At 47.9% G+C, this 26,580-nt stretch overlaps 2 protein-coding genes across 3 annotated transcripts; both read left to right on the top strand.

The window, feature by feature from the left end:
• Positions 1-824: 824 nt before the first annotated feature.
• Positions 825-20,008, top strand: LOC129827315 (tumor necrosis factor ligand superfamily member 13B-like). 2 transcript variants are annotated; one of them, XM_055888047.1, is made up of 6 exons: positions 825-1,067; positions 1,286-1,415; positions 2,008-2,067; positions 2,260-2,372; positions 18,264-18,399; positions 19,607-20,008. In XM_055888047.1, exons 1-6 carry the CDS (start codon positions 885-887, stop codon positions 19,720-19,722), a joined length of 738 nt encoding a protein of 245 aa, XP_055744022.1. In that variant the 5' UTR covers positions 825-884; the 3' UTR covers positions 19,723-20,008. The 2 variants fall into 2 exon arrangements, with proteins under 2 accessions (XP_055744022.1, XP_055744023.1); XM_055888048.1 differs by having other exon boundaries at positions 827-1,067; positions 1,286-1,406; positions 19,607-20,007.
• Positions 20,009-22,175: 2,167 nt separating this feature from the next.
• On the top strand, positions 22,176-26,104 carry LOC129827314 (transforming growth factor beta activator LRRC32-like). Its single transcript, XM_055888046.1, has 2 exons — positions 22,176-22,446; positions 22,874-26,104. Exons 1-2 carry the CDS (start codon positions 22,321-22,323, stop codon positions 24,785-24,787), a joined length of 2,040 nt encoding a protein of 679 aa, XP_055744021.1. The 5' UTR covers positions 22,176-22,320; the 3' UTR covers positions 24,788-26,104.
• The last annotated feature ends 476 nt before the right edge of the window (positions 26,105-26,580 follow it).

Here is a 26,580-nt window from a genome sequence, read left to right as displayed (position 1 = left end):
CTGTATACTCACTCTGCTGTCTGCCCTAATCTGATCTCACTCTGCTGTCTGCCCTAATCTGATCTCACTCTGCTGTCTGCCCTAATCTGAACTCACTCTGCTGTCTGCCCTAATCTGAACTCACTCTGCTGTCTGCCCTAATCTGAACTCACTCTGCTGTCTGCCCTAATCTGAACTCACTCTGCTGTCTGCCCTAATCTGAACTCACTCTGCTGTCTGCCCTAATCTGAACTCACTTTGCTGTCTGCCCTAATCTGATCTCACTCTGCTGTCTGCCCTAATCTGATCTCACTCTGCTGTCTGCCCTAATCTGAACTCACTCTGCTGTCTGTCCTAATCTGAACTCACTCTGCTGTCTGCCCTAATCTGAACTCACTCTGCGTCTGCCCTAATCTGATCTCACTCTGATGTCTGGCCTAATCTGAACTCACTCTGCTGTCTGCCCTAATCTGAACTCACTCTGCTGTCTGCCCTAATCTGAACTCACTCTGCTGTCTGGCCTAATCTGAACTCACTCTGCTGTCTGCCCTAATCTGAACTCACTCTGCTGTCTGCCCTAATCTGAACTCACTCTAAACAGGATATACAGGGTGCCTCCCTAATGCACCCTTTCCACTTTATAGTTCACTACTTTTGACCAGAGCCAATTCTACAGAAACAATAACATTGGCTGTCTTAAAAAGACTTCCTCATTTATGTTTTAATTCTAAAACGGAAACACACTCTAAGCGTCCGGGGTCAAGAAAATGTTAGGGTGCATCCCAAATGCCTACAGGCCCTGAGCAAAAGTAGTGCGCTAAAGAGTGAATAGAGTTCCATTGGGAAGTGGACCATTATGAAGTGTGACTACACCCTGTCAGTGTGACACGTCTCTAAGTCTAACCATGCTGTACCATGCTTTACTATTAGTATCAACATTAACTGTGTTTTTTAGCTTCTTCCTTGTATACAAAGTAACAGTTCTCGAAGATGACATCAGCAAACTCAGAGGAGATATTTCAAACCTAAAGCCACATTCTAACGAATCCACAGATGGAATGAGAACGGGTATGTCCAGAACATGGGAGGTATGTGATTTTCAATTCTATTATAGGTATCAGTTACTCCACAGTCTCATGTTCTGAGGATAGCTTGCACAAGACTAACGTGTGGATAACGTAGGGATAATTTACTCCACTGTTGTTTAAAAGCTCTAGGGAACATCATGTTTAATGCATTGTCTTATGTTCTGAGGATGACATGTATAAAAGGGAGATATTTCTATTTGCCTTCTGTTTCCTGTCAGAGATCAAAGCAAGCAACTTCCCTAAATTCACAGAGACAGACAGAGAAAGACTCTCAGACTCTGTGTTCGTCAACAGCGTCCTCTCTGAGAATGAAACCGGAGTCGGCGGGCTGCAGTGGAGGTACAGTAGGTATGAGTTAGTGTCATTGAGCATTTATGTCTTTGAGGACGGTTGTCACGCCCTGGCCTTAGTATTCTTTGTTTTCTTTATTATTTTAGTTAGGTCAGGGTGTGACATGGGGAATGTTTATGTTTTGTTAGTTTTGGGTGTTTATATGGTAAAGGGGTTATGGGGTGTAGTATATGGGTTTGTGTTGAGTGTAGATGTCTAGCGTTGTCTATGTATGTTTAGTTATCTAGGAGAGTCTATGGTTACCTGAATGAGTTCCCAATTAGAGACAGCTGATGTCGGTTGTCTCTGATTGGGAGCCTTATTTAGGGTAGCCATAGGCTCTCATTAATTGTGGGTAATTGTCTATGTCAGAACGTTTGTAGCCTGTCTGTCTATGCACAACGTTTGTAGCTTCACGGTCGTTTTGTTATTTTGTATAGTTTGTATTAAGTGTTCGTCTTTCATTTAAATAAATTCATTATGACTGCATACCTTGACGCGTATTGGTCCGACCCATGCTTCTCCTCTTCAGACGAAGAGGAGGAGAACGATCGTGACAACGGTTGATGTTTTTATGCCACCTTAAGTAACTCACTTCCTTTTCTGTCAGTCGTACAGCAGTCGTTTCTGCAGCTGTCAGCCAACACAAAGGAACAGCCATTTGTCAGAGGTAAATACTTTACTCATTTTCATTTTTAATCTCCATCACAAGCTTAAAACGTGTTCTAACAACCTTAACAAAACAACGAACAAAGGAGTTAGGATCTCTTGGTGTAACAGCTAATTGTGTTGGGTTGTTAGTCGTTGGTTCATGTCCCAGATGGGACTTTTATGTGCGATTTATGTTATTTTTCTTCCCCAGGAAATGTGACGGTGATTCCTTGGACAGTTGCCTTGCATCAAGGGGAGGCCATCTCTTCCACGGGAGACAGAATTATCATCCAACAAGAAGGCCTCTTCATAGTGTTTGGTCAGGTATACTGTCAGAGATACCACCCCTTTGTCTCGCATATCAATGTACTTCATGGTTTATGCGGCAAATGTAAGAGAGATGGTTCGGTCGCCATGCTAACTTTGCTTGAGGCCCTGGGCTTGGGAGATGGTTCGGTCACCATGCTAATCTAGAGGTGATAAAAACGCACACCTGTTTAGGAGAGGTGCTGGCTAGCAGAGTAGAACACCTGTTTAGGAGAGGTGCTGGCTAGCAGAGTAGAACACCTGTTTAGGAGAGGTGCTGGCTAGCAGAGTAGAATACCTGTTTAGGAGAGGTGCTGGTTAGCAGAGTAGAACACCTGTTTAGGAGAGGTGCTGGCTAGCAGAGTAGAACACCTGTTTAGGAGAGGTGCTGGCTAGCAGAGTAGAACACCTGTTTAGGAGAGGTGCTGGCTAGCAGAGTAGAACACCTGTTTAGGAGAGGTGCTGGCTAGCAGAGTAGAACACCTGTTTAGGAGAGGTGCTGGCTAGCAGAGTAGAACACCTGTTTAGGAGAGGTGCTGGCTAGCAGAGTAGAACACCTGTTTAGGAGAGGTGCTGGCTAGCAGAGTAGAACACCTGTTTAGGAGAGGTGCTGGCTAGCAGAGTAGAACACCTGTTTAGGAGAGGTGCTGGCTAGCAGAGTAGAACACATGTTTAGGAGAGGTGCTGGCTAACAGAGTAGAACACCTGTTTAGGAGAGGTGCTGGCTAGCAGAGTAGAACACCTGTTTAGGAGAGGTGCTGGCTAGCGGAGTAGAACACCTGTTTAGGAGAGGTGCTGGCTAGCAGAGTAGAACACCTGTTTAGGAGAGGTGCTGGCTAGCAGAGTAGAACACCTGTTTAGGAGAGGTGCTGGCTAGCAGAGTAGAACACCTGTTTAGGAGAGGTGCTGGCTAGCAGAGTAGAACACCTGTTTAGGAGAGGTGCTGGCTAGCGGAGTAGAACACCTGTTTAGGTGAGGTGCTGACTAGCAGAGTAGAACACCTGTTTAGGAGAGGTGCTGACTAGCAGAGTAGAACACCTGTTTAGGAGAGGTGCTGACTAGCAGAGTAGAACACCTGTTTAGGAGAGGTGCTGGTTAGCAGAGTAGAACACCTGTTTAGGAGAGGTGCTGGCTAGCAGAGTAGAACACCTGTTTAGGAGAGGTGCTGGTTAGCAGAGTAGAACACCTGTTTAGGAGAGGTGCTGGCTAGCAGAGTAGAACACCTGTTTAGGAGAGGTGCTGGCTAGCGGAGTAGAACACCTGTTTAGGAGAGGTGCTGGTTAGCAGAGTAGAACACCTGTTTAGGAGAGGTGCTGGTTAGCAGAGTAGAACACCTGTTTAGGAGAGGTGCTGGCTAGCAGAGTAGAACACCTGTTTAGGAGAGGTGCTGGTTAGCAGAGTAGAACACCTGTTTAGGAGAGGTGCTGGCTAGCAGAGTAGAACACCTGTTTAGGAGAGGTGCTGGCTAGCAGAGTAGAACACCTGTTTAGGAGAGGTGCTGGCTAGCAGAGTAGAACACCTGTTTAGGAGAGGTGCTAGCTAGCAGAGTAGAACACCTGTTTAGGAGAGGTGCTGGCTAGCAGAGTAGAACACCTGTTTAGGAGAGGTGCTGGCTAGCAGAGTAGAACACATGTTTAGGAGAGGTGCTGGCTAACAGAGTAGAACACCTGTTTAGGAGAGGTGCTGGCTAGCAGAGTAGAACACCTGTTTAGGAGAGGTGCTGGCTAGCGGAGTAGAACACCTGTTTAGGAGAGGTGCTGGCTAGCAGAGTAGAACACCTGTTTAGGAGAGGTGCTGGCTAGCAGAGTAGAACACCTGTTTAGGATAGGTGCTGGCTAGCAGAGTAGAACACCTGTTTAGGAGAGGTGCTGGCTAGCAGAGTAGAACACCTGTTTAGGAGAGGTGCTGGCTAGCGGAGTAGAACACCTGTTTAGGTGAGGTGCTGGCTAGCAGAGTAGAACACCTGTTTAGGAGAGGTGCTGGCTAGCAGAGTAGAACACCTGTTTAGGAGAGGTGCTGGCTAACAGAGTAGAACACCTGTTTAGGAGAGGTGCTGGCTAGAGGAGTAGAACACCTGTTTAGGAGAGGTGCTGACTAGCAGAGTAGAACACCTGTTTAGGAGAGGTGCTGGCTAACAGAGTAGAACACCTGTTTAGGAGAGGTGCTGACTAGCAGAGTAGAACACCTGTTTAGGAGAGGTGCTGGCTAGCAGAGTAGAACACCTGTTTAGGAGAGGTGCTGGCTAGCAGAGTAGAACACATGTTTAGGAGAGGTGCTGGCTAGCAGAGTAGAACACCTGTTTAGGAGAGGTGCTGGCTAGCAGAGTAGAACACCTGTTTAGGAGAGGTGCTGGCTAACAGAGTAGAACACCTGTTTAGGAGAGGTGCTGACTAGCAGAGTAGAACACCTGTTTAGGAGAGGTGCTGGTTAGCAGAGTAGAACACCTGTTTAGGAGAGGTGCTGGCTAGCAGAGTAGAACACCTGTTTAGGAGAGGTGCTGGTTAGCAGAGTAGAACACCTGTTTAGGAGAGGTGCTGGCTAGCAGAGTAGAACACCTGTTTAGGAGAGGTGCTGGCTAGAGGAGTAGAACACCTGTTTAGGAGAGGTGCTGACTAGCAGAGTAGAACACCTGTTTAGGAGAGGTGCTGGCTAACAGAGTAGAACACCTGTTTAGGAGAGGTGCTGACTAGCAGAGTAGAACACCTGTTTAGGAGAGGTGCTGGTTAGCAGAGTAGAACACCTGTTTAGGAGAGGTGCTGGCTAGCAGAGTAGAACACCTGTTTAGGAGAGGTGCTGGCTAGCAGAGTAGAACACCTGTTTAGGTGAGGTGCTGGCTAGCGGAGTAGAACACCTGTTTAGGAGAGGTGCTGGTTAGCAGAGTAGAACACCTGTTTAGGAGAGGTGCTGGTTAGCAGAGTAGAACACCTGTTTAGGAGAGGTGCTGGCTAGCAGAGTAGAACACCTGTTTAGGAGAGGTGCTGGTTAGCAGAGTAGAACACCTGTTTAGGAGAGGTGCTGGCTAGCAGAGTAGAACACCTGTTTAGGAGAGCTGCTGGCTAGCAGAGTAGAACACCTGTTTAGGAGAGGTGCTGGCTAGCAGAGTAGAACACCTGTTTAGGAGAGGTGCTGGCTAGCAGAGTAGAACACCTGTTTAGGAGAGGTGCTGGCTAGCAGAGTAGAACACATGTTTAGGAGAGGTGCTGGCTAACAGAGTAGAACACCTGTTTAGGAGAGGTGCTGGCTAGCAGAGTAGAACACCTGTTTAGGAGAGGTGCTGGCTAGCGGAGTAGAACACCTGTTTAGGAGAGGTGCTGGCTAGCAGAGTAGAACACTTGTTTAGGAGAGGTGCTGGCTAGCAGAGTAGAACACCTGTTTAGGAGAGGTGCTGGCTAGCAGAGTAGAACACCTGTTTAGGAGAGGTGCTGGCTAGCAGAGTACAACACCTGTTTAGGAGAGGTGCTGGCTAGCGGAGTAGAACACCTGTTTAGGTGAGGTGCTGGCTAGCAGAGTAGAACACCTGTTTAGGAGAGGTGCTGGCTAGCAGAGTAGAACACCTGTTTAGGAGAGGTGCTGGCTAACAGAGTAGAACACCTGTTTAGGAGAGGTGCTGGCTAGCAGAGTAGAACACCTGTTTAGGAGAGGTGCTGGCTAGCAGAGTAGAACACCTGTTTAGGAGAGGTGCTGGCTAGCAGAGTAGAACACATGTTTAGGAGAGGTGCTGGCTAGCAGAGTAGAACACCTGTTTAGGAGAGGTGCTGGCTAGCAGAGTAGAACACCTGTTTAGGAGAGGTGCTGGCTAGCAGAGTAGAACACCTGTTTAGGAGAGGTGCTGGCTAGCAGAGTAGAACACCTGTTTAGGAGAGGTGCTGGCTAGAGGAGTAGAACACCTGTTTAGGAGAGGTGCTGACTAGCAGAGTAGAACACCTGTTTAGGAGAGGTGCTGGCTAACAGAGTAGAACACCTGTTTAGGAGAGGTGCTGACTAGCAGAGTAGAACACCTGTTTAGGTGAGGTGCTGGCTAGCGGAGTAGAACACCTGTTTAGGAGAGGTGCTGGCTAGCGGAGTAGAACAGCTGTCTAGGAGAGGTGCTGGCTAGCAGAGTAGAACACCTGTTTAGGAGAGGTGCTGGCTAGCAGAGTAGAACACCTGTTTAGGAAAGGTGCTGGCTAGCGGAGTAGAACACCTGTTTAGGAGAGGTGCTGGCTAACAGAGTAGAACACCTGTTTAGGAGAGGTGCTGGCTAGCGGAGTAGAACACCTGTTTAGGAGAGGTGCTGGCTAGCAGAGTAGAACACCTGTTTAGGAGAGGTGCTGGCTAACAGAGTAGAACACCTGTTTAGGAGAGGTGCTGGCTAGCAGAGTAGAACACCTGTTTAGGAGAGGTGCTGGCTAGCAGAGTAGAACACCTGTTTAGGAGAGGTGCAGAGTAGAACACCTGTTTAGGAGAGGTGCTGGCTAGCAGAGTAGAACACCTGTTTAGGAGAGGTGCTGGCTAACAGAGTAGAACACCTGTTTAGGAGAGGTGCTGGCTAGCGGAGTAGAACACCTGTTTAGGAGAGGTGCTGGCTAGCAGAGTAGAACACCTGTTTAGGAGAGGTGCTGGCTAGCAGAGTAGAACACCTGTTTAGGAAAGGTGCTGGCTAGCAGAGTAGAACACCTGTTTAGGAGAGGTGCTGGCTAGCGGAGTAGAACACCTGTTTAGGAGAGGTGCTGGCTAGCGGAGTAGAACACCTGTTTAGGAGAGGTGCTGGTTAGCGGAGTAGAACACCTGTTTAGGAGAGGTGCTGGCTAACGGAGTAGAACACCTGTTTAGGAGAGGTGCTGGCTAGCGGAGTAGAACACCTGTTTAGGAGAGGTGCTGGCTAGCGGAGTAGAACACCTGTTTAGGAGAGGTGCTGGTTAGCGGAGTAGAACACCTGTTTAGGAGAGGTGCTGGCTAGCAGAGTAGAACACCTGTTTAGGAGAGGTGCTGGCTAGCGGAGTAGAACACCTGTTTAGGAGAGGTGCTGGCTAACAGAGTAGAACACCTGTTTAGGAGAGGTGCTGGCTAGCGGAGTAGAACACCTGTTTAGGAGAGGTGCTGGCTAGCAGAGTAGAACACCTGTTTAGGAGAGGTGCTGGCTAACAGAGTAGAACACCTGTTTAGGAGAGGTGCTGGCTAGCAGAGTAGAACACCTGTTTAGGAGAGGTGCTGGCTAGCAGAGTAGAACACCTGTTTAGGAGAGGTGCAGAGTAGAACACCTGTTTAGGAGAGGTGCTGGCTAGCAGAGTAGAACACCTGTTTAGGAGAGGTGCTGGCTAACAGAGTAGAACACCTGTTTAGGAGAGGTGCTGGCTAGCGGAGTAGAACACCTGTTTAGGAGAGGTGCTGGCTAGCAGAGTAGAACACCTGTTTAGGAGAGGTGCTGGCTAGCAGAGTAGAACACCTGTTTAGGAAAGGTGCTGGCTAGCAGAGTAGAACACCTGTTTAGGAGAGGTGCTGGCTAGCGGAGTAGAACACCTGTTTAGGAGAGGTGCTGGCTAGCGGAGTAGAACACCTGTTTAGGAGAGGTGCTGGTTAGCGGAGTAGAACACCTGTTTAGGAGAGGTGCTGGCTAACGGAGTAGAACACCTGTTTAGGAGAGGTGCTGGCTAGCGGAGTAGAACACCTGTTTAGGAGAGGTGCTGGCTAGCGGAGTAGAACACCTGTTTAGGAGAGGTGCTGGTTAGCGGAGTAGAACACCTGTTTAGGAGAGGTGCTGTCTAGCGGAGTAGAATACCTGGTTAGGAGAGGTGCTGGCTAGCGGAGTAGAACACCTGTTTAGGAGAGGTGCTGGCTAGCGGTGTAGAACACCTGTTTAGGAGAGGTGCTGGTTAGCGGAGTAGAACACCTGTTTAGGAGAGGTGTTGTCTAGCGGAGTAGAATACCTGGTTAGGAGAGGTGCTGTCTAGCAGCGTAGAACACCTGTTTAGGTGAGGTGCTGGCTAGCGGAGTAGAACACCTGTTTAGGTGAGGTGCTGGCTAGCAGAGTAGAACACCTGTTTAGGTGAGGTGCTGGCTAACGGAGTAGAACACCTGTTTAGGAGAGGTGCTGGCTAGCGGAGTAGAACACCTGTTTAGGAGAGGTGCTGGTTAGCGGAGTAGAACACCTGTTTAGGAGAGGTGCTGTCTAGCGGAGTAGAATACCTGGTTAGGAGAGGTGCTGGCTAGCGGAGTAGAACACCTGTTTAGGAGAGGTGTTGTCTAGCGGAGTAGAATACCTGGTTAGGAGAGGTGCTGTCTAGCAGCGTAGAACACCTGTTTAGGTGAGGTGCTGGCTAGCGGAGTAGAACACCTGTTTAGGTGAGGTGCTGGCTAGCAGAGTAGAACACCTGTTTAGGTGAGGTGCTGGCTAACGGAGTAGAACACCTGTTTAGGAGAGGTGCTGGCTAGCGGAGTAGAACACCTGTTTAGGAGAGGTGCTGGTTAGCGGAGTAGAACACCTGTTTAGGAGAGGTGCTGTCTAGCGGAGTAGAATACCTGGTTAGGAGAGGTGCTGGCTAGCGGAGTAGAACACCTGTTTAGGAGAGGTGCTGGCTAGCGGTGTAGAACACCTGTTTAGGAGAGGTGCTGGTTAGCGGAGTAGAACACCTGTTTAGGAGAGGTGTTGTCTAGCGGAGTAGAATACCTGGTTAGGAGAGGTGCTGTCTAGCAGCGTAGAACACCTGTTTAGGTGAGGTGCTGGCTAGCGGAGTAGAACACCTGTTTAGGTGAGGTGCTGGCTAGCAGAGTAGAACACCTGTTTAGGTGAGGTGCTGGCTAACGGAGTAGAACACCTGTTTAGGAGAGGTGCAGAGTAGAACACCTGTTTAGGAGAGTTGCTGGCAGAGTAGAACACCTGTTTAGGAGAGGTGCTGGCTAGCAGAGTAGAACACCTGTTTAGGAGAGTTGCTGGCTAGCGGAGTAGAACACCTGTTTAGGAGAGGTGCTGGCTAGCAGAGTAGAACACCTGTTTAGGAGAGGTGCTGGCTAGCAGAGTAGAACACCTGTTTAGGAGAGGTGCTGGCTAGCGGAGTAGAACACCTGTTTAGGAGAGGTGCCGGCTAGCGGAGTAGAACACCTGTTTAGGAGAGGTGCTGGCTAGCGGAGTAGAACACCTGTTTAGGAGAGGTGCTGGCTAGCAGAGTAGAACACCTGTTTAGGAGAGGTGCTGGCTAGCAGAGTAGAACAACTGTTTAGGAGAGGTGCTGGCTAACAGAGTAGAACACCTGTTTAGGAGAGGTGCTGGCTAGCAGAGTAGAACACCTGTTTAGGAGAGGTGCTGGCTAGCAGAGTAGAACACCTGTTTAGGAGAGGTGCTGGCTAGCAGAGTAGAACACCTGTTTAGGAGAGGTGCTGGCTAACAGAGTAGAACACCTGTTTAGGTGAGGTGCTGGCTAGCAGAGTAGAACACCTGTTTAGGAGAGGTGCTGGCTAACAGAGTAGAACACCTGTTTAGGTGAGGTGCTGGCTAACAGAGTAGAACACCTGTTTAGGAGAGGTGCTGGCTAACAGAGTAGAACACCTGTTTAGGAGAGGTGCTGGCTAGCAGAGTAGAACACCTGTTTAGGAGAGGTGCTGGCTAGCAGAGTAGAACACCTGTTTAGGAGAGGTGCTTGCTAGCAGAGTAGAACACCTGTTTAGGAGAGGTGCTGGCTAACAGAGTAGAACACCTGTTTAGGTGAGGTGCTGGCTAGCAGAGTAAAACACCTGTTTAGGAGAGGTGCTGGCTAACAGAGTAGAACACCTGTTTAGGAGAGGTGCTGGCTAGCGGAGTAGAACACCTGTTTAGGAGAGGTGCTGGCTAGCGGAGTAGAACACCTGTTTAGGAGAGGTGCTGGCTAGCAGAGTAGAACACCTGTTTAGGAGAGGTGCTGGCTAGCAGAGTAGAACACCTGTTTAGGAGAGGTGCTGGCTAGCAGAGTAGAACACCTGTTTAGGAGAGGTGCAGAGTAGAACACCTGTTTAGGAGAGTTGCTGGCAGAGTAGAACACCTGTTTAGGAGAGGTGCTGGCTAGCAGAGTAGAACACCTGTTTAGGAGAGGTGCTGGCTAGCAGAGTAGAACATTTGTTTAGGAGAGCTGCTGGCTAACAGAGTAGAACACCTGTTTAGGAGAGGTGCTGGCTAGCAGAGTAGAACACCTGTTTAGGAGAGGTGCTGGCTAGCAGAGTAGAACACCTGTTTAGGAGAGGTGCTGGCTAGCAGAGTAGAACACCTGTTTAGGAGAGGTGCTGGCTAACAGAGTAGAACACCTGTTTAGGTGAGGTGCTGGCTAGCAGAGTAGAACACCTGTTTAGGAGAGGTGCTGGCTAACAGAGTAGAACACCTGTTTAGGAGAGGTGCTGGCTAACAGAGTAGAACACCTGTTTAGGAGAGGTGCTGGCTAGCAGAGTAGAACACCTGTTTAGGAGAGGTGCTGGCTAGCTGAGTAGAACACCTGTTTAGGAGAGGTGCTGGCTAGCAGAGTAGAACACCTGTTTAGGAGAGGTGCTGGCTAGCAGAGTAGAACACCTGTTTAGGAGAGGTGCTGGCTAGCAGAGTAGAACACCTGTTTAGGAGAGGTGCAGAGTAGAACACCTGTTTAGGAGAGTTGCTGGCAGAGTAGAACACCTGTTTAGGAGAGGTGCTGGCTAGCAGAGTAGAACACCTGTTTAGGAGAGGTGCTGGCTAACAGAGTAGAACACCTGTTTAGGAGAGGTGCTGGCTAGCAGAGTAGAACACCTGTTTAGGAGAGGTGCAGAGTAGAACACCTGTTTAGGAGAGGTGCTGGCTAGCAGAGTAGAACACCTGTTTAGGAGAGGTGCTGGCTAACAGAGTAGAACACCTGTTTAGGAGAGGTGCTGGCTAGCGGAGTAGAACACCTGTTTAGGAGAGGTGCTGGCTAGCAGAGTAGAACACCTGTTTAGGAGAGGTGCTGGCTAGCAGAGTAGAACACCTGTTTAGGAAAGGTGCTGGCTAGCAGAGTAGAACACCTGTTTAGGAGAGGTGCTGGCTAGCGGAGTAGAACACCTGTTTAGGAGAGGTGCTGGCTAGCGGAGTAGAACACCTGTTTAGGAGAGGTGCTGGTTAGCGGAGTAGAACACCTGTTTAGGAGAGGTGCTGGCTAACGGAGTAGAACACCTGTTTAGGAGAGGTGCTGGCTAGCGGAGTAGAACACCTGTTTAGGAGAGGTGCTGGCTAGCGGAGTAGAACACCTGTTTAGGAGAGGTGCTGGTTAGCGGAGTAGAACACCTGTTTAGGAGAGGTGCTGTCTAGCGGAGTAGAATACCTGGTTAGGAGAGGTGCTGGCTAGCGGAGTAGAACACCTGTTTAGGAGAGGTGCTGGCTAGCGGTGTAGAACACCTGTTTAGGAGAGGTGCTGGTTAGCGGAGTAGAACACCTGTTTAGGAGAGGTGTTGTCTAGCGGAGTAGAATACCTGGTTAGGAGAGGTGCTGTCTAGCAGCGTAGAACACCTGTTTAGGTGAGGTGCTGGCTAGCGGAGTAGAACACCTGTTTAGGTGAGGTGCTGGCTAGCAGAGTAGAACACCTGTTTAGGTGAGGTGCTGGCTAACGGAGTAGAACACCTGTTTAGGAGAGGTGCTGGCTAGCGGAGTAGAACACCTGTTTAGGAGAGGTGCTGGTTAGCGGAGTAGAACACCTGTTTAGGAGAGGTGCTGTCTAGCGGAGTAGAATACCTGGTTAGGAGAGGTGCTGGCTAGCGGAGTAGAACACCTGTTTAGGAGAGGTGCTGGCTAGCGGTGTAGAACACCTGTTTAGGAGAGGTGCTGGTTAGCGGAGTAGAACACCTGTTTAGGAGAGGTGTTGTCTAGCGGAGTAGAATACCTGGTTAGGAGAGGTGCTGTCTAGCAGCGTAGAACACCTGTTTAGGTGAGGTGCTGGCTAGCGGAGTAGAACACCTGTTTAGGTGAGGTGCTGGCTAGCAGAGTAGAACACCTGTTTAGGTGAGGTGCTGGCTAACGGAGTAGAACACCTGTTTAGGAGAGGTGCAGAGTAGAACACCTGTTTAGGAGAGTTGCTGGCAGAGTAGAACACCTGTTTAGGAGAGGTGCTGGCTAGCAGAGTAGAACACCTGTTTAGGAGAGGTGCTGGCTAGCGGAGTAGAACACCTGTTTAGGAGAGGTGCTGGCTAGCAGAGTAGAACACCTGTTTAGGAGAGGTGCTGGCTAGCAGAGTAGAACACCTGTTTAGGAGAGGTGCTGGCTAGCGGAGTAGAACACCTGTTTAGGAGAGGTGCCGGCTAGCGGAGTAGAACACCTGTTTAGGAGAGGTGCTGGCTAGCGGAGTAGAACACCTGTTTAGGAGAGGTGCTGGCTAGCAGAGTAGAACACCTGTTTAGGAGAGGTGCTGGCTAGCAGAGTAGAACAACTGTTTAGGAGAGGTGCTGGCTAACAGAGTAGAACACCTGTTTAGGAGAGGTGCTGGCTAGCAGAGTAGAACACCTGTTTAGGAGAGGTGCTGGCTAGCAGAGTAGAACACCTGTTTAGGAGAGGTGCTGGCTAGCAGAGTAGAACACCTGTTTAGGAGAGGTGCTGGCTAACAGAGTAGAACACCTGTTTAGGTGAGGTGCTGGCTAGCAGAGTAGAACACCTGTTTAGGAGAGGTGCTGGCTAACAGAGTAGAACACCTGTTTAGGTGAGGTGCTGGCTAACAGAGTAGAACACCTGTTTAGGAGAGGTGCTGGCTAACAGAGTAGAACACCTGTTTAGGAGAGGTGCTGGCTAGCAGAGTAGAACACCTGTTTAGGAGAGGTGCTGGCTAGCAGAGTAGAACACCTGTTTAGGAGAGGTGCTTGCTAGCAGAGTAGAACACCTGTTTAGGAGAGGTGCTGGCTAACAGAGTAGAACACCTGTTTAGGTGAGGTGCTGGCTAGCAGAGTAAAACACCTGTTTAGGAGAGGTGCTGGCTAACAGAGTAGAACACCTGTTTAGGAGAGGTGCTGGCTAGCGGAGTAGAACACCTGTTTAGGAGAGGTGCTGGCTAGCGGAGTAGAACACCTGTTTAGGAGAGGTGCTGGCTAGCAGAGTAGAACACCTGTTTAGGAGAGGTGCTGGCTAGCAGAGTAGAACACCTGTTTAGGAGAGGTGCTGGCTAGCAGAGTAGAACACCTGTTTAGGAGAGGTGCAGAGTAGAACACCTGTTTAGGAGAGTTGCTGGCAGAGTAGAACACCTGTTTAGGAGAGGTGCTGGCTAGCAGAGTAGAACACCTGTTTAGGAGAGGTGCTGGCTAGCAGAGTAGAACACTTGTTTAGGAGAGCTGCTGGCTAACAGAGTAGAACACCTGTTTAGGAGAGGTGCTGGCTAGCAGAGTAGAACACCTGTTTAGGAGAGGTGCTGGCTAGCAGAGTAGAACACCTGTTTAGGAGAGGTGCTGGCTAGCAGAGTAGAACACCTGTTTAGGAGAGGTGCTGGCTAACAGAGTAGAACACCTGTTTAGGTGAGGTGCTGGCTAGCAGAGTAGAACACCTGTTTAGGAGAGGTGCTGGCTAACAGAGTAGAACACCTGTTTAGGTGAGGTGCTGGCTAACGGAGTAGAACACCTGTTTAGGAGAGGTGCAGAGTAGAACACCTGTTTAGGAGAGTTGCTGGCAGAGTAGAACACCTGTTTAGGAGAGGTGCTGGCTAGCAGAGTAGAACACCTGTTTAGGAGAGGTGCTGGCTAACAGAGTAGAACACCTGTTTAGGAGAGGTGCTGGCTAGCAGAGTAGAACACCTGTTTAGGAGAGGTGCTGGCTAGCTGAGTAGAACACCTGTTTAGGAGAGGTGCTGGCTAGCAGAGTAGAACACCTGTTTAGGAGAGGTGCTGGCTAGCAGAGTAGAACACCTGTTTAGGAGAGGTGCTGGCTAGCAGAGTAGAACACCTGTTTAGGAGAGGTGCAGAGTAGAACACCTGTTTAGGAGAGTTGCTGGCAGAGTAGAACACCTGTTTAGGAGAGGTGCTGGCTAGCAGAGTAGAACACCTGTTTAGGAGAGGTGCTGGCTAACAGAGTAGAACACCTGTTTAGGAGAGGTGCTGGCTAGCGGAGTAGAACACCTGTTTAGGAGAGGTGCTGGCTAGCAGAGTAGAACACCTGTTTAGGAGAGGTGCTGGCTAGCGGAGTAGAACACCTGTTTAGGTGAGGTGCTGGCTAGCAGAGTAGAACACCTGTTTAGGAGAGGTGCTGGCTAGCAGAGTAGAACACCTGTTTAGGAGAGGTGCTGGCTAGCGGAGTAGAACACCTGTTTAGGAGAGGTGCTGGCTAGCAGAGTAGAACACCTGTTTAGGAGAGGTGCTGGCTAGCAGAGTAGAACACCTGTTTAGGAGAGGTGCTGGCTAGCAGAGTAGAACACCTGTTTAGGAGAGGTGCTGGCTAGCAGAGTAGAACACATGTTTAGGAGAGGTGCTTGCTAGCAGAGTAGAACACCTGTTTAGGAGAGGTGCTGGCTAGCAGAGTAGAACACCTGTTTAGGAGAGGTGCTGGCTAGCGGAGTAGAACACCTGTTTAGGAGAGGTGCTGGCTAACAGAGTAGAACACCTGTTTAGGAGAGGTGCTGGCTAGCGGACTAGAACACCTGTTTAGGAGAGGTGCTGGCTAACAGAGTAGAACACCTGTTTAGGAGAGGTGCTGGCTAGCGGAGTAGAACACCTGTTTAGGAGAGGTGCTGGCTAGCAGAGTAGAACACCTGTTTAGGAGAGGTGCTGGCTAGCAGAGTAGAACACCTGTTTAGGAGAGGTGCTGACTAGCAGAGTAGAACACCTGTTTAGGAGAGGTGCTGGCTAGCGGAGTAGAACACCTGTTTAGGTGAGGTGCTGGCTAGCGGAGTAGAACACCTGTTTAGGAGAGGTGCTGGCTAGCGGAGTAGAACACCTGTTTAGGAGAGGTGCTGGCTAGCAGAGTAGAACACCTGTTTAGGAGAGGTGCTGGCTAGCAGAGTAGAACACCTGTTTAGGAGAGGTGCTGGCTAGCGGAGTAGAACACCTGTTTAGGTGAGGTGCTGGCTAGCGGAGTAGAACACCTGTTTAGGAGAGGTGCTGGCTAGCGGAGTAGAACACCTGTTTAGGTGAGGTGCTGGCTAGCGGAGTAGAACACCTGTTTAGGTGAGGTGCTGGCTAGCGGAGTAGAACACCTGTTTAGGTGAGGTGCTGGCTAGCGGAGTAGAACACCTGTTTAGGTGAGGTGCTGGCTAGCGGAGTAGAACACCTGTTTAGGAGAGGTGCTGGCTAGCGGAGTAGAACACCTGTTTAGGAGAGGTGCTGGCTAGCAGAGTAGAACACCTGTTTAGGAGAGGTGCTGGCTAGCAGAGTAGAACACCTGTTTAGGAGAGGTGCTGGCTAGCGGAGTAGAACACCTGTTTAGGTGAGGTGCTGGCTAGCGGAGTAGAACACCTGTTTAGGTGAGGTGCTGGCTAGCGGAGTAGAACACCTGTTTAGGAGAGGTGCTGGCTAGCGGAGTAGAACACCTGTTTAGGAGAGGTGCTGGCTAGCGGAGTAGAACACCTGTTTAGGTGAGGTGCTGGCTAGCAGAGTAGAACACCTGTTTAGGAGAGGTGCTGGCTAGCAGAGTAGAACACCTGTTTAGGAGAGGTGCTGGCTAGCGGAGTAGAACACCTGTTTAGGAGAGGTGCTGGCTAACAGAGTAGAACACCTGTTTAGGAGAGGTGCTGGCTAGCAGAGTAGAACACCTGTTTAGGAGAGGTGCTGGCTAGCAGAGTAGAACACCTGTTTAGGAGAGGTGCTGGCTAGCAGAGTAGAACACCTGTTTAGGTGAGGTGCTGGCTAGCGGAGTAGAACACCTGTTTAGGAGAGGTGCTGACTAGCAGAGTAGAACACCTGTTTAGGAGAGGTGCTGGCTAACAGAGTAGAACACCTGTTTAGGAGAGGTGCTGGCTAGCGGAGTAGAACACCTGTTTAGGAGAGGTGCTGGCTAGCGGAGTAGAACACCTGTTTAGGAGAGGTGCTGGCTAGCGGAGTAGAACACCTGTTTAGGAAAGGTGCTGACTAGCAGAGTAGAACACCTGTTTAGGAGAGGTGCTGGCTAGCGGAGTAGAACACCTGTTTAGGTGAGGTGCTGGCTAGCGGAGTAGAACACCTGTTTAGGAGAGGTGCTGGCTAACAGAGTAGAACACCTGTTTAGGTGAGGTGCTGGCTAGAGGAGTAGAACACCTGTTTAGGTGAGGTGCTGGCTAACAGAGTAGAACACCTGTTTAGGAGAGGTGCTGGCTAGCGGAGTAGAACACCTGTTTAGGAGAGGTGCTGGCTAGCAGAGTAGAACACCTGTTTAGGTGAGGTGCTGGCTAACAGAGTAGAACACCTGTTTAGGAGAGGTGCTGGCTAGCGGAGTAGAACACCTGTTTAGGAGAGGTGCTGGCTAGCAGAGTAGAACACCTGTTTAGGAGAGGTGCTGGCTAGCAGAGTAGAACACCTGTTTAGGAGAGGTGCTGGCTAGCAGAGTAGAACACCTGTTTAGGAGAGGTGCTGGCTAGCAGAGTAGAACACCTGTTTAGGAGAGGTGCTGGCTAGCGGAGTAGAACACCTGTTTAGGAGAGGTGCTGGCTAGCAGAGTAGAACACCTGTTTAGGAGAGGTGCTGGCTAGCGGAGTAGAACACCTGTTTAGGAGAGGTGCTGGCTAACAGAGTAGAACACCTGTTTAGGAGAGGTGCTGGCTAGCGGAGTAGAACACCTGTTTAGGAGAGGTGCTGGCTAGCAGAGTAGAACACCTGTTTAGGAGAGGTGCTGGCTAGCGGAGTAGAACACCTGTTTAGGAGAGGTGCTGGCTAGCGGAGTAGAACACCTGTTTAGGTGAGGTGCTGGCTAGCGGAGTAGAACACCTGTTTAGGTGAGGTGCTGGCTAGCGGAGTAGAACACTTGAACAATTAAAGGAGATCTGCACACTCTAGGAACTCCGATGTAATAATTGAATAACCAACTTTTTTTATACCCTGATGAAGACTTTTCTGTCTTCATCAGGGTATAATGACAAACACTGCGAGGTCACTCGTTCATATCGTGTCAAAGGACACACACAGGTGTCTGTAATCATGGCCGGATGTGGCCTGATATCATTGGTTAATTACCATATATTAAAATAGTATACAAAAAAACATAAATGGATAGCATACGATCATAGATACAATTAGGCTCCATAAGCCTAAAAATTTTTACAATGGCAAAATCACAATAATCACAAGAATGGCTTCAGATCAAAGTCTACGTTGAGACCGAAGGGAGCAAAGGGTCTTTAAATTAAAGATCCAGGAAGCCTCTCGTTTTAATTGTCGAGGTCACCCCCTCTCCTAGGGAGGGTGACGTGTTCGATGCCAATATAACATAGGGACGAATCGAGTGGTTTGATTCCAAAAAGTGGGCCGCAACTGTGTAAGTCGAGTTCCTGCACCTAATGGTGCTACGATGCTCTGAGATACGTACTTTTAATTCACACTTTGTTTTACCCACATAATTTTTCCCACAAGGACAAGTTATATGATAAATAACTGCCTTAGTGGAGCATGTGATAACACCTTTGATTGGGATCGATTTCCCTGTTTGTGGGTGTTTGAAGGATCTGCATTTATAAGTGCCATTGCATTGAGTACAGCCAGTACACTTGTAGTTTCCATCCATTAGGGGCGCAAATAGACGTTGTGCAGGGATATCTTGGGGTGCTAAATCAGAGTTGACCAATTGATCTCTGAGATTTCTGCCCCACGAGAATACGACCAAGGGAGGGTCCGAAAACACATTACCGATACTGTCATGGGATCTTAGAATGTGCCAATGTTTGTGAACGATTCGGTCACCATGCTAACCTTGCTTGAGGCCCTAGGCGTTTGGCTCAGCGGGCTAATGTGGGGACACAGGAGACCTGGGTCGGAAGCCTGTCATCCAGTGTCCTACCTGACGATGACTCCGTGGTTCGTCCTGTTGTTTCCCAGGTGTTGTTCCAGAGTCCAGGCACCATCATGGGGCACATAGTGCGTAGTCGAAGAACCGGTCAGAGATCCACAGAGCTGCTCCGCTGTCTACAGGAGATGCCCCAGACCAACTGTGCCAATACCTGCTACACTGGAGGTGAACCCAACACAACACTAGTGGGATACGGGCTTTGGTGGTACTTCCATCAACGTTGTGGAAACGGGAGTTGAGTTGTAGTGGACAGTAATATTTATCATGTATGATACTATAAATACCTCACGTGACTCGTAATGAGACTAAGCAATTAGCATATTAAAATGTTGATCTGACTACATAAAGAAAATAAGCAAGAGACTAGGGTGGAGTTACAGTAATAGAACACTATAGTTACAGTAATAGAACACTATAGTTACAGTAATAGAACACTATAGTTACAGTAATAGAACACTGTAGTTACAGTAATATAACACTATAGTTACAGTAATAGAACACTATAGTTACAGTAATAGAACACTATAGTTACAGTAATAGAACACTGTAGTTACAGTAATAGAACACTGTAGTTACAGTAATAGAACACTGTAGTTACAGTAACAGAACACTGTAGTTACAGTAATAGAACACTGTAGTTACAGTAATAGAACACTGTAGTTACAGTAATAGAACACTACAGTTACAGTAAAATAACACTATAGTTACAGTAATATAACACTATAGTTGAGTTACAGTATTAGAACACTATAGTTACAGTAACAGAACACTGTAGTTACAGTAATAGAACACTATAGTTACAGTAATAGAACACTATAGTTACAGTAATATAACACTATATCTACAGTAACAGAACACTGTAGTTACAGTAATATAACACTGTAGTTACAGTAATAGAACACTATAGTTACAGTAATAGAACACTATGACTACGGTAACAGAACACTATAATTACAGTAATAGAACACTATAGTTACAGTAATAGAACACTATAGTTACAGTAATCGGGTGGAGAGGGAGAGAATCTCCCCACAGCACGTCAGGAACACATAAGAGAAAGAACAATGAATCTTAGACCCTTTATTTAAGCATCTGAGTTGTTGACCAATAGTATTACTGTAAAGTTAACTTCCAGTCAGATATCAGACTTACAGGATGTAACCTCTGCTTCTCAGAGGTGAGCCAATGGAGGTTGGTGAGACCAACACAGAGAGTGTTGAATTCCTAAGACAACACATAGCATCATCTTGAATACAGTTGGTATGAAGAGTCACTTCTGGGGCTGTGCTGCCCTGCAGAGCTACTTCCATGCCACTCTGTGGACAGTGTCTCTATGAGGTCCTCTTGTGTATGACTGTCTGTCCTGTCTCAGGCATGGTGAAGCTGGAGAGAGAAGACGAGCTGGAGCTGGTGATCCCAGATCGACCCCAAGCCCAGGTCTCCATGGACGCAGACTCAACCTTCTTTGGCATCATACGGCTGAACTGACTACCAGGAGACAGAAGTCACCAGCAGGAGGTGTGGGACTTGATGCCATGAGCAGGACTATGCTTTTTTTTGTGGATGTCCTCCTCTGACAGGATGATGTCCTCCTCTGACAGGATGATGTCCTCCTCTGACAGGATGATGTCCTCCTCTTACAGGATGATGTCTCTAGTGGATGTCCTCCTCTTACAGGATGATGTCTCTAGTGGATGTCCTCCTCTGACAGGATGATGTCCTCCTCTTACAGGATGATGTCCTCCTCTTACAGGATGATGTCCTCCTCTGACAGGATGATGTCTCTAGTGGATGTCCTCCTCTTACAGGATGAGGTCTCTAGTGGATGTCCTCCTCTGACAGGATGATGTCCTCCTCTGACAGGATGAGGTCTCTAGTGGATGTCCTCCTCTGACAGGATGGTGTCCTCCTCTGACAGGATGATGTCCTCCTCTGACAGGATGATGTCTCTAGTGGATGTCCTCCCCTGACAGGATGATGTCCTCCTCCTACAGGATGATGTCTCTAGTGGATGTCCTCCTCTGACAGGATGATGTCCTCCTCTGACAGGATGATGTCCTCCTCTTACAGGATGATGTCCTCCTCTGACAGGATGATGTCCTCCTCTGACAGGATGATGTCCTCCTCTGACAGGATGATGTCCTCCTCTTACAGGATGATGTCTCTAGTGGATGTCCTCCTCTTACAGGATGATGTCCTCCTCTTACAGGATGATGTCCTCCTCTGACAGGATGATGTCCTCCTCTGACAGGATGATGTCCTCCTCTGACAGGATGATGTCCTCCTCTTACAGGATGATGTCCTCCTCTTACAGGATGATGTCCTCCTCTTACAGGATGATGTCTCTAGTGGATGTCCTCCTCTTACAGGATGAGGTCTCTAGTGGATGTCCTCCCCTTACAGGATGAGGTCTCTAGTGGATGTCCTCCTCTGACAGGATGATGTCTCTGGTGGATGTCCTCCTCTTACAGAATGAGGTCTCTAGTGGATGTCCTCCTCTTACAGGATGATGTCCTCCTCTGACAGGATGATGTCCTCCTCTGACAGGATGATGTCCTCCTCTGACAGGATGATGTCCTCCTCTTACAGGATGATGTCCTCCTCTTACAGGATGATGTCTCTAGTGGATGTCCTCCTCTTACAGGATGAGGTCTCTAGTGGATGTCCTCCCCTTACAGGATGAGGTCTCTAGTGGATGTCCTCCTCTGACAGGATGATGTCTCTGGTGGATGTCCTCCTCTTACAGAATGAGGTCTCTAGTGGATGTCCTCCTCTTCCAGGATGATGTCTCTGGTGGATGTCCTCCTCTGACAGGATGATGTCCTCCTCTTACAGGATGATGTCTCTGGTGGATGTCCTCCTCTGACAGGATGAGGTCTCTAGTGGATGTCCTCCTCTTACAGGATGAGGTCCTTCATCCACGGAGAGTTTCATCCACAGAGAGTTTCATCCACAGAGAGTGGAAGACGGCTGGGAGCAGAACTATAATTTTTCTAAACTATTTTAATCTGAATTATCTGACAATATGAAATAGACCTTGAATGCTGTTGTGCTGAGTATGGGTGATGTCCAGCTTACGTTAAATGATTGGTGTCGGTATGTGTCAATAGTTCAAATGTAATAAAGTATTCTGGGTAGTCCTGATCCACCTGGTTGGTTGTGTGCTATGCATTACTCAATCAACAGGTTTTTTTTCTCTGTGTGTGTGTGTGTGTGTGTGTGTGTGTGTGTGTGTGTGTTCTGTCATTACAGAGTATTTCTGTATGTGTGTGTTGATGCCTTTCAGGATTTCCTTCCTCCCACTCTCCTCTCGTTTATTTCCACTCCTCTCTTTCTATTTCGGAAAGGTTTCTATTTTCCCAGCACGATAGCAGGAACAAACAGAGGATAAATATACCTGGCTAGGAGGACAGACTTTCCAGACCGGTTGACATAATATCTAATCTAATGACACAATAATTGTGATTATCAAACACGTCACGTGTCTAAACGTGTCTAACTCCCTCACGACGCCAGGACAGCGGAGTCAATCACCACCTTCCGGAGACACCTGAAACCCCACCTCTTCAAGGAATACCTAGGATAAAGCAATCCTTCTGCCCCCCCCCCCCTTAAAAGATCTGATGCACTATTGTAAAGTGGCTGTTCCACTGGATGTCATAAGGTGAATGCACCAATTTGTAAGTCGCTCTGGATAAGAGCGTCTGCTAAATGACTTAAATGTAAATGTAAATGTAATGAAATGTTTTATGGTTATTATGAATGCCACAGCACATTTTATTGTATTTTTTATATTTCTATTCTATAACGAGCTTATTTTTTATAAACTAATAACAAACGTGTCAATAATAAGATGTGTAATTTCTGTCCGTCTCCAGACTTGTGGATATGTATCTCTGTGGTGTAACAACGTGTCATGAGTAATGAGTTGGTTGAGTAAACAGAAGGTTCACAAAGCGTATCTGGTGTCCACAGACTTTTTCGTCTCCGTCTTTTTTTTAAATGACTGTCAGCTATAAATGGCAGAGAGGGGTGTTTGAGGACTGATGTAGCCCAGTGTCGTGTCGTCAGGACAGAGACAGGAGAATGATCAGACCTACAGAGACAACATTCAGCTTAGTGCTACTGCTAGTCCTACTGCTGTACTGCTCCCTGTCTCACAGTCTCATACAGTTCAACACTGTGACTGGAAGGATACATGATGACCAACAGGTAGGCTGGAGAAAATCCGATTCAATTAACCATTCTCACCTGATGAGTAACCTTGCCTGAGACCTGAACACTTGTGTTAGCTTTAGAGATAATGTGAAGGGATTAACTCAGAGGAATAACATGTTCTGGTGGCGGGAGACCAGTGTTTAAACCCAGTTGGTCTCACCTCTGACACATCTGAATACAGAGCTCAGGAACACTGTACTGTCATGGCTTCTTAGGCTGATTTTACATCTATGGAATTCAACTATTGAGTGACAGGTTTTGGTCACGGGAAGGCTTTTGGTTTGCTGAAATAGCGTGTCAAACAGACATTGTTATTTTGACGATGGATAGTACATTTCTGCTTCATTATATTTCGTACATCAAAAGCCTTTATAGACGGTGTTAAAAGCGTTGTAGTTTCTCTCATCTTTCTCGTTTCAAGGAGACGACTTCCTGGCGGTTCAGGAACCTTTCGTCTGTTCCTGAGGGGCTGGACGTGAAGCTGAGGGAGCTGGATCTGTCCAACAACGTTATAAGACATATAAACAGCCAGAGTCTGGGTCTTCCATCCCTACTGAGTCTGGACCTCAGCTACAACCAGCTAGAGATCATATCTGAAGGGGCTTTCAGAGATGTGGCCCAGCTTCAAGAGCTGAACTTGGCCAGGAATGCATTGAGCCACAATGTGGACAGTAACAGCCGAGCTCTTGGGTCTCTCCGCAGACTGAGGAGGTTGGATATCTCTATGAACGGTCTGGATGATGACGCGGCGGAACTTTACCTTCGTGACAAATCAATTCTTGAACGCCTAGATCTCACGGGCAACGGTTTGACGCGACTCACGCCCAAGCTGTTTGCAGAGAGCCTGAGCGTGACGAGCGTTCGCATCGAGAACAATCTGATCACGGCAATAGAGGAGGGAACGTTTGAACTGTTGAAGAAACTCAAGATCTTAAATTTAGCCAGAAATAATCTAGTCTACATCTGTGATTTTAAACTCCATCAGGTGAAACTCTTGAATCTTAGCAGGAATTCCATAGAGTTCTTTGTCACCCGTGAGGACGGTCATCCATACGAGCTGGAGATCTTAGATCTGAGCTTCAACAACCTCCTCTATTTCCCCATGGTCCCCAAGACCAACCGGTTGAGATACCTCCACCTACAGAGCAACATGGTGGGGACCTTAGAGACAGACACCCTGATATCAGAGGCAGACTCTCTGTACAGAGAACTAACAAGTGAAGATGAGGTAAATGATGCTGCAGCCAACAGCAACATATACTCTAACTGGAGACTGATGCCGTTAGTTTACATGGACCTCAGTAGTAACCACTTCAGGTCTTTACCTGTGGAGACTCTGAGCCATCTGACGTCTTTGGTGACGCTGAACCTCAGCAAGAACTGTCTACAGGACATCAGCTATAACACAACGAAGGGCGGCAGCGGCCATGATGGAGGCTACCACCGACCTTCCTTGACCTTTCCGTCCCTACGCTACTTGGACCTGCAGAACAACGGTCTTCGACAACTCTCCACCTACTTCCTGGAAGCCCTACCAAACATAGAGACGTTAAACCTGAAGGAGAACTCTGTGAGGCCGTGTGATCCGAAGGACCAACTGGGACCATCTGAGACAACGAGAGTTAGTCTTAATAGCATGTCCTCCTGTGTTTCCTTCTGGAATATCAAAACTCTGAGAAGTCTAGATCTCCAAGACAACGGCATCAAAACACTCCATCAGAACACATTTGAAAGAACCCCTTTGGTTTCTCTCAACCTGGCCAGCAATGTAGATATAATCTTGGATAATGGCGCTCTCGAAGGGTTGCAGAGTAGTCTCCAGTCTCTGAGCATCAGTGGGAACAACATGACAACCTCTGCCTTGTCTCTGCCTTGTCTGAAAGCGTTGAGACAACTCAACATGTCCAACAACAACGTGGACGTCCTCCCGAGCATCATCAGCTGTTCTCCTTTGACCCAACTTGACCTGAGAAATAACGTCCTAACGTCTATGAACGAATCTTTGGTTGATCGTTTGTCTCTATATCTTGATGTGTTGTATGTCAGTGGCAACTCGTTCAACTGCTGTGACACCAAATGGCTCAAAGCCCTAAACAGAGAGAAAGTGAAGATACCGGACCTTGACCGTGCTGTGTGCCTCAGTGTCAATGGTACTCTGTTGACTGGCCTTCTGCCTAACCATTCACTGCACTGTTCATTGGAACTTAGCCCAAAGATAACAGAACCAAACCTTGGGCAAATAATAATCATCATTTTGTTTGTGTCGACAGTATTGATAACATTAGTTGTATTTGTGAAGAAGGTTTGTTGCAACACGGGGTCATTCATTGTGTAATGATTGTGCATTTAAAACCAAGATCTGTGTTCCAATACCCACACTAACATACTGTATACTACATACTTAATGAGTGTATACTACATACTATTACTTCATTTTAGTATACTGTATACTACATACTTAATGAGTATATAATATATACTATTAGTTCATTTTAGTATAATGTATACTACATACTTAATGAGTATATACTACATACTATTAGTTTATTTTAGTATACCGAGCGTAGTAGCGCATCGCCTGTCTACCGGAAGGTGATGCTGTTGCTATGCAACCTCTTGCTACGGTAACATATTACTAGTTCGACCTACCGGAGAGGGACTACCGAAGAGTACCGGAGAGTGACTACCGGAGAGGGACTACCGGAGAGTGACTACCGAAGAGTACCGGAGAGGGACTACCGGAGAGGGACTACCGAAGTGTACCGGAGAGTGACTACCGGAGAGGGACTACCGGAGAGTGACTACCGAAGAGTACCGGAGAGGGACTACCGAAGAGTACCGGAGAGGGACTACTGGAGAGGGACTACCGGAGAGTGACTACCGGAGAGTACCGGAGAGGGACTACCGGAGAGTGACTACCGAAGAGTACCGGAGAGGGACTACCGGAGAGGGACTACCGGAGAGTGCGCTCTAGGCGTAAATTCAGAGCGCACACTGGACGCTCTGTCCGAGGAGTAGACTTGCTGGTTAACGTTGGCTAGCGACTTCCAGAAACAAATGAGAGAGCACCTCACTCTGACCATTTTACTCCCCCTAGCAGAGCTGTTTTCATGTTATCCAGAGCGTCGGTGACTGTAACTGTTCGGACCGCAACAATTTAATTATGCTTTTTTTGCCGACGTTGATCAGTTATTCTGCGCTCTGGCACACCCTGGGTGTGTTCGTAAATTCACTCTGGTATGCCATTGTGTTGTCAGATTGTCTGTTCTAAATTTAACAAATTGACAGTCAAAATAACATGTAACGTAATTTATTTGAAAAGTCATTACTTTATTAAATTGCTCAACATTTCCGCTCTCTTATGACATCAGCTGCATATTTTCCACTCCCATTTTCTGAAGAATTACATTATGGCACCTAAAAGCACGGAAATAGTGTCCACTGCTTGTATACTATGACCAATCAGCATACTACATACTCAAATTACCTCACAAATAGTATGGCTAGTGCGCTTGGATGAGTATTCGAACACAGCTGTTTTGTTGTTGGAAGTTATTAGCAGCTATTCAGCTATTAGGTTTAGTCCAGGTTATAACACCATTAGACTATTAGGTTGACTCCAGGTTATAACACCATTAGACTATTAGGTTGACTCCAGGTTATTACACCATTAGACTATTAGGTTGACTCCAGGTTATAACACCATTAGACTATTAGGTTGACTCCAGGTTATAACACCATTAGACTATTAGGTTGACTCCAGGTTATAACACCATTAGACTATTAGGTTGACTCCAGGTTATAACACCATTAGACTATTAGGTTGACTCCAGGTTATAACACCATTAGACTATTAGGTTGACTCCAGGTTATAACATCAATGCATTAGACTATTAGGTTGACTCCAGGTTATAACACCATTAGACTATTAGGTTTACTCCAGGTTATAACACCATTAGACTATTAGGTTGACTCCAGGTTATAACACCATTAGACTATTAGGTTGACTCCAGGTTATAACACCATTAGACTATTAGGTTGACTCCAGGTTATAACACCATTAGACTATTAGGTTGACTCCAGGTTATAACACCATTAGACTATTAGGTTGACTCCAGGTTATAACAC

The sequence above is a fragment of the Salvelinus fontinalis genome, chromosome 29 (genome assembly GCF_029448725.1).
Source record: "Salvelinus fontinalis isolate EN_2023a chromosome 29, ASM2944872v1, whole genome shotgun sequence".
Taxonomy (NCBI): domain Eukaryota; kingdom Metazoa; phylum Chordata; class Actinopteri; order Salmoniformes; family Salmonidae; genus Salvelinus; species Salvelinus fontinalis.
This window is presented reverse-complemented; position numbering and strand designations above follow the sequence as displayed.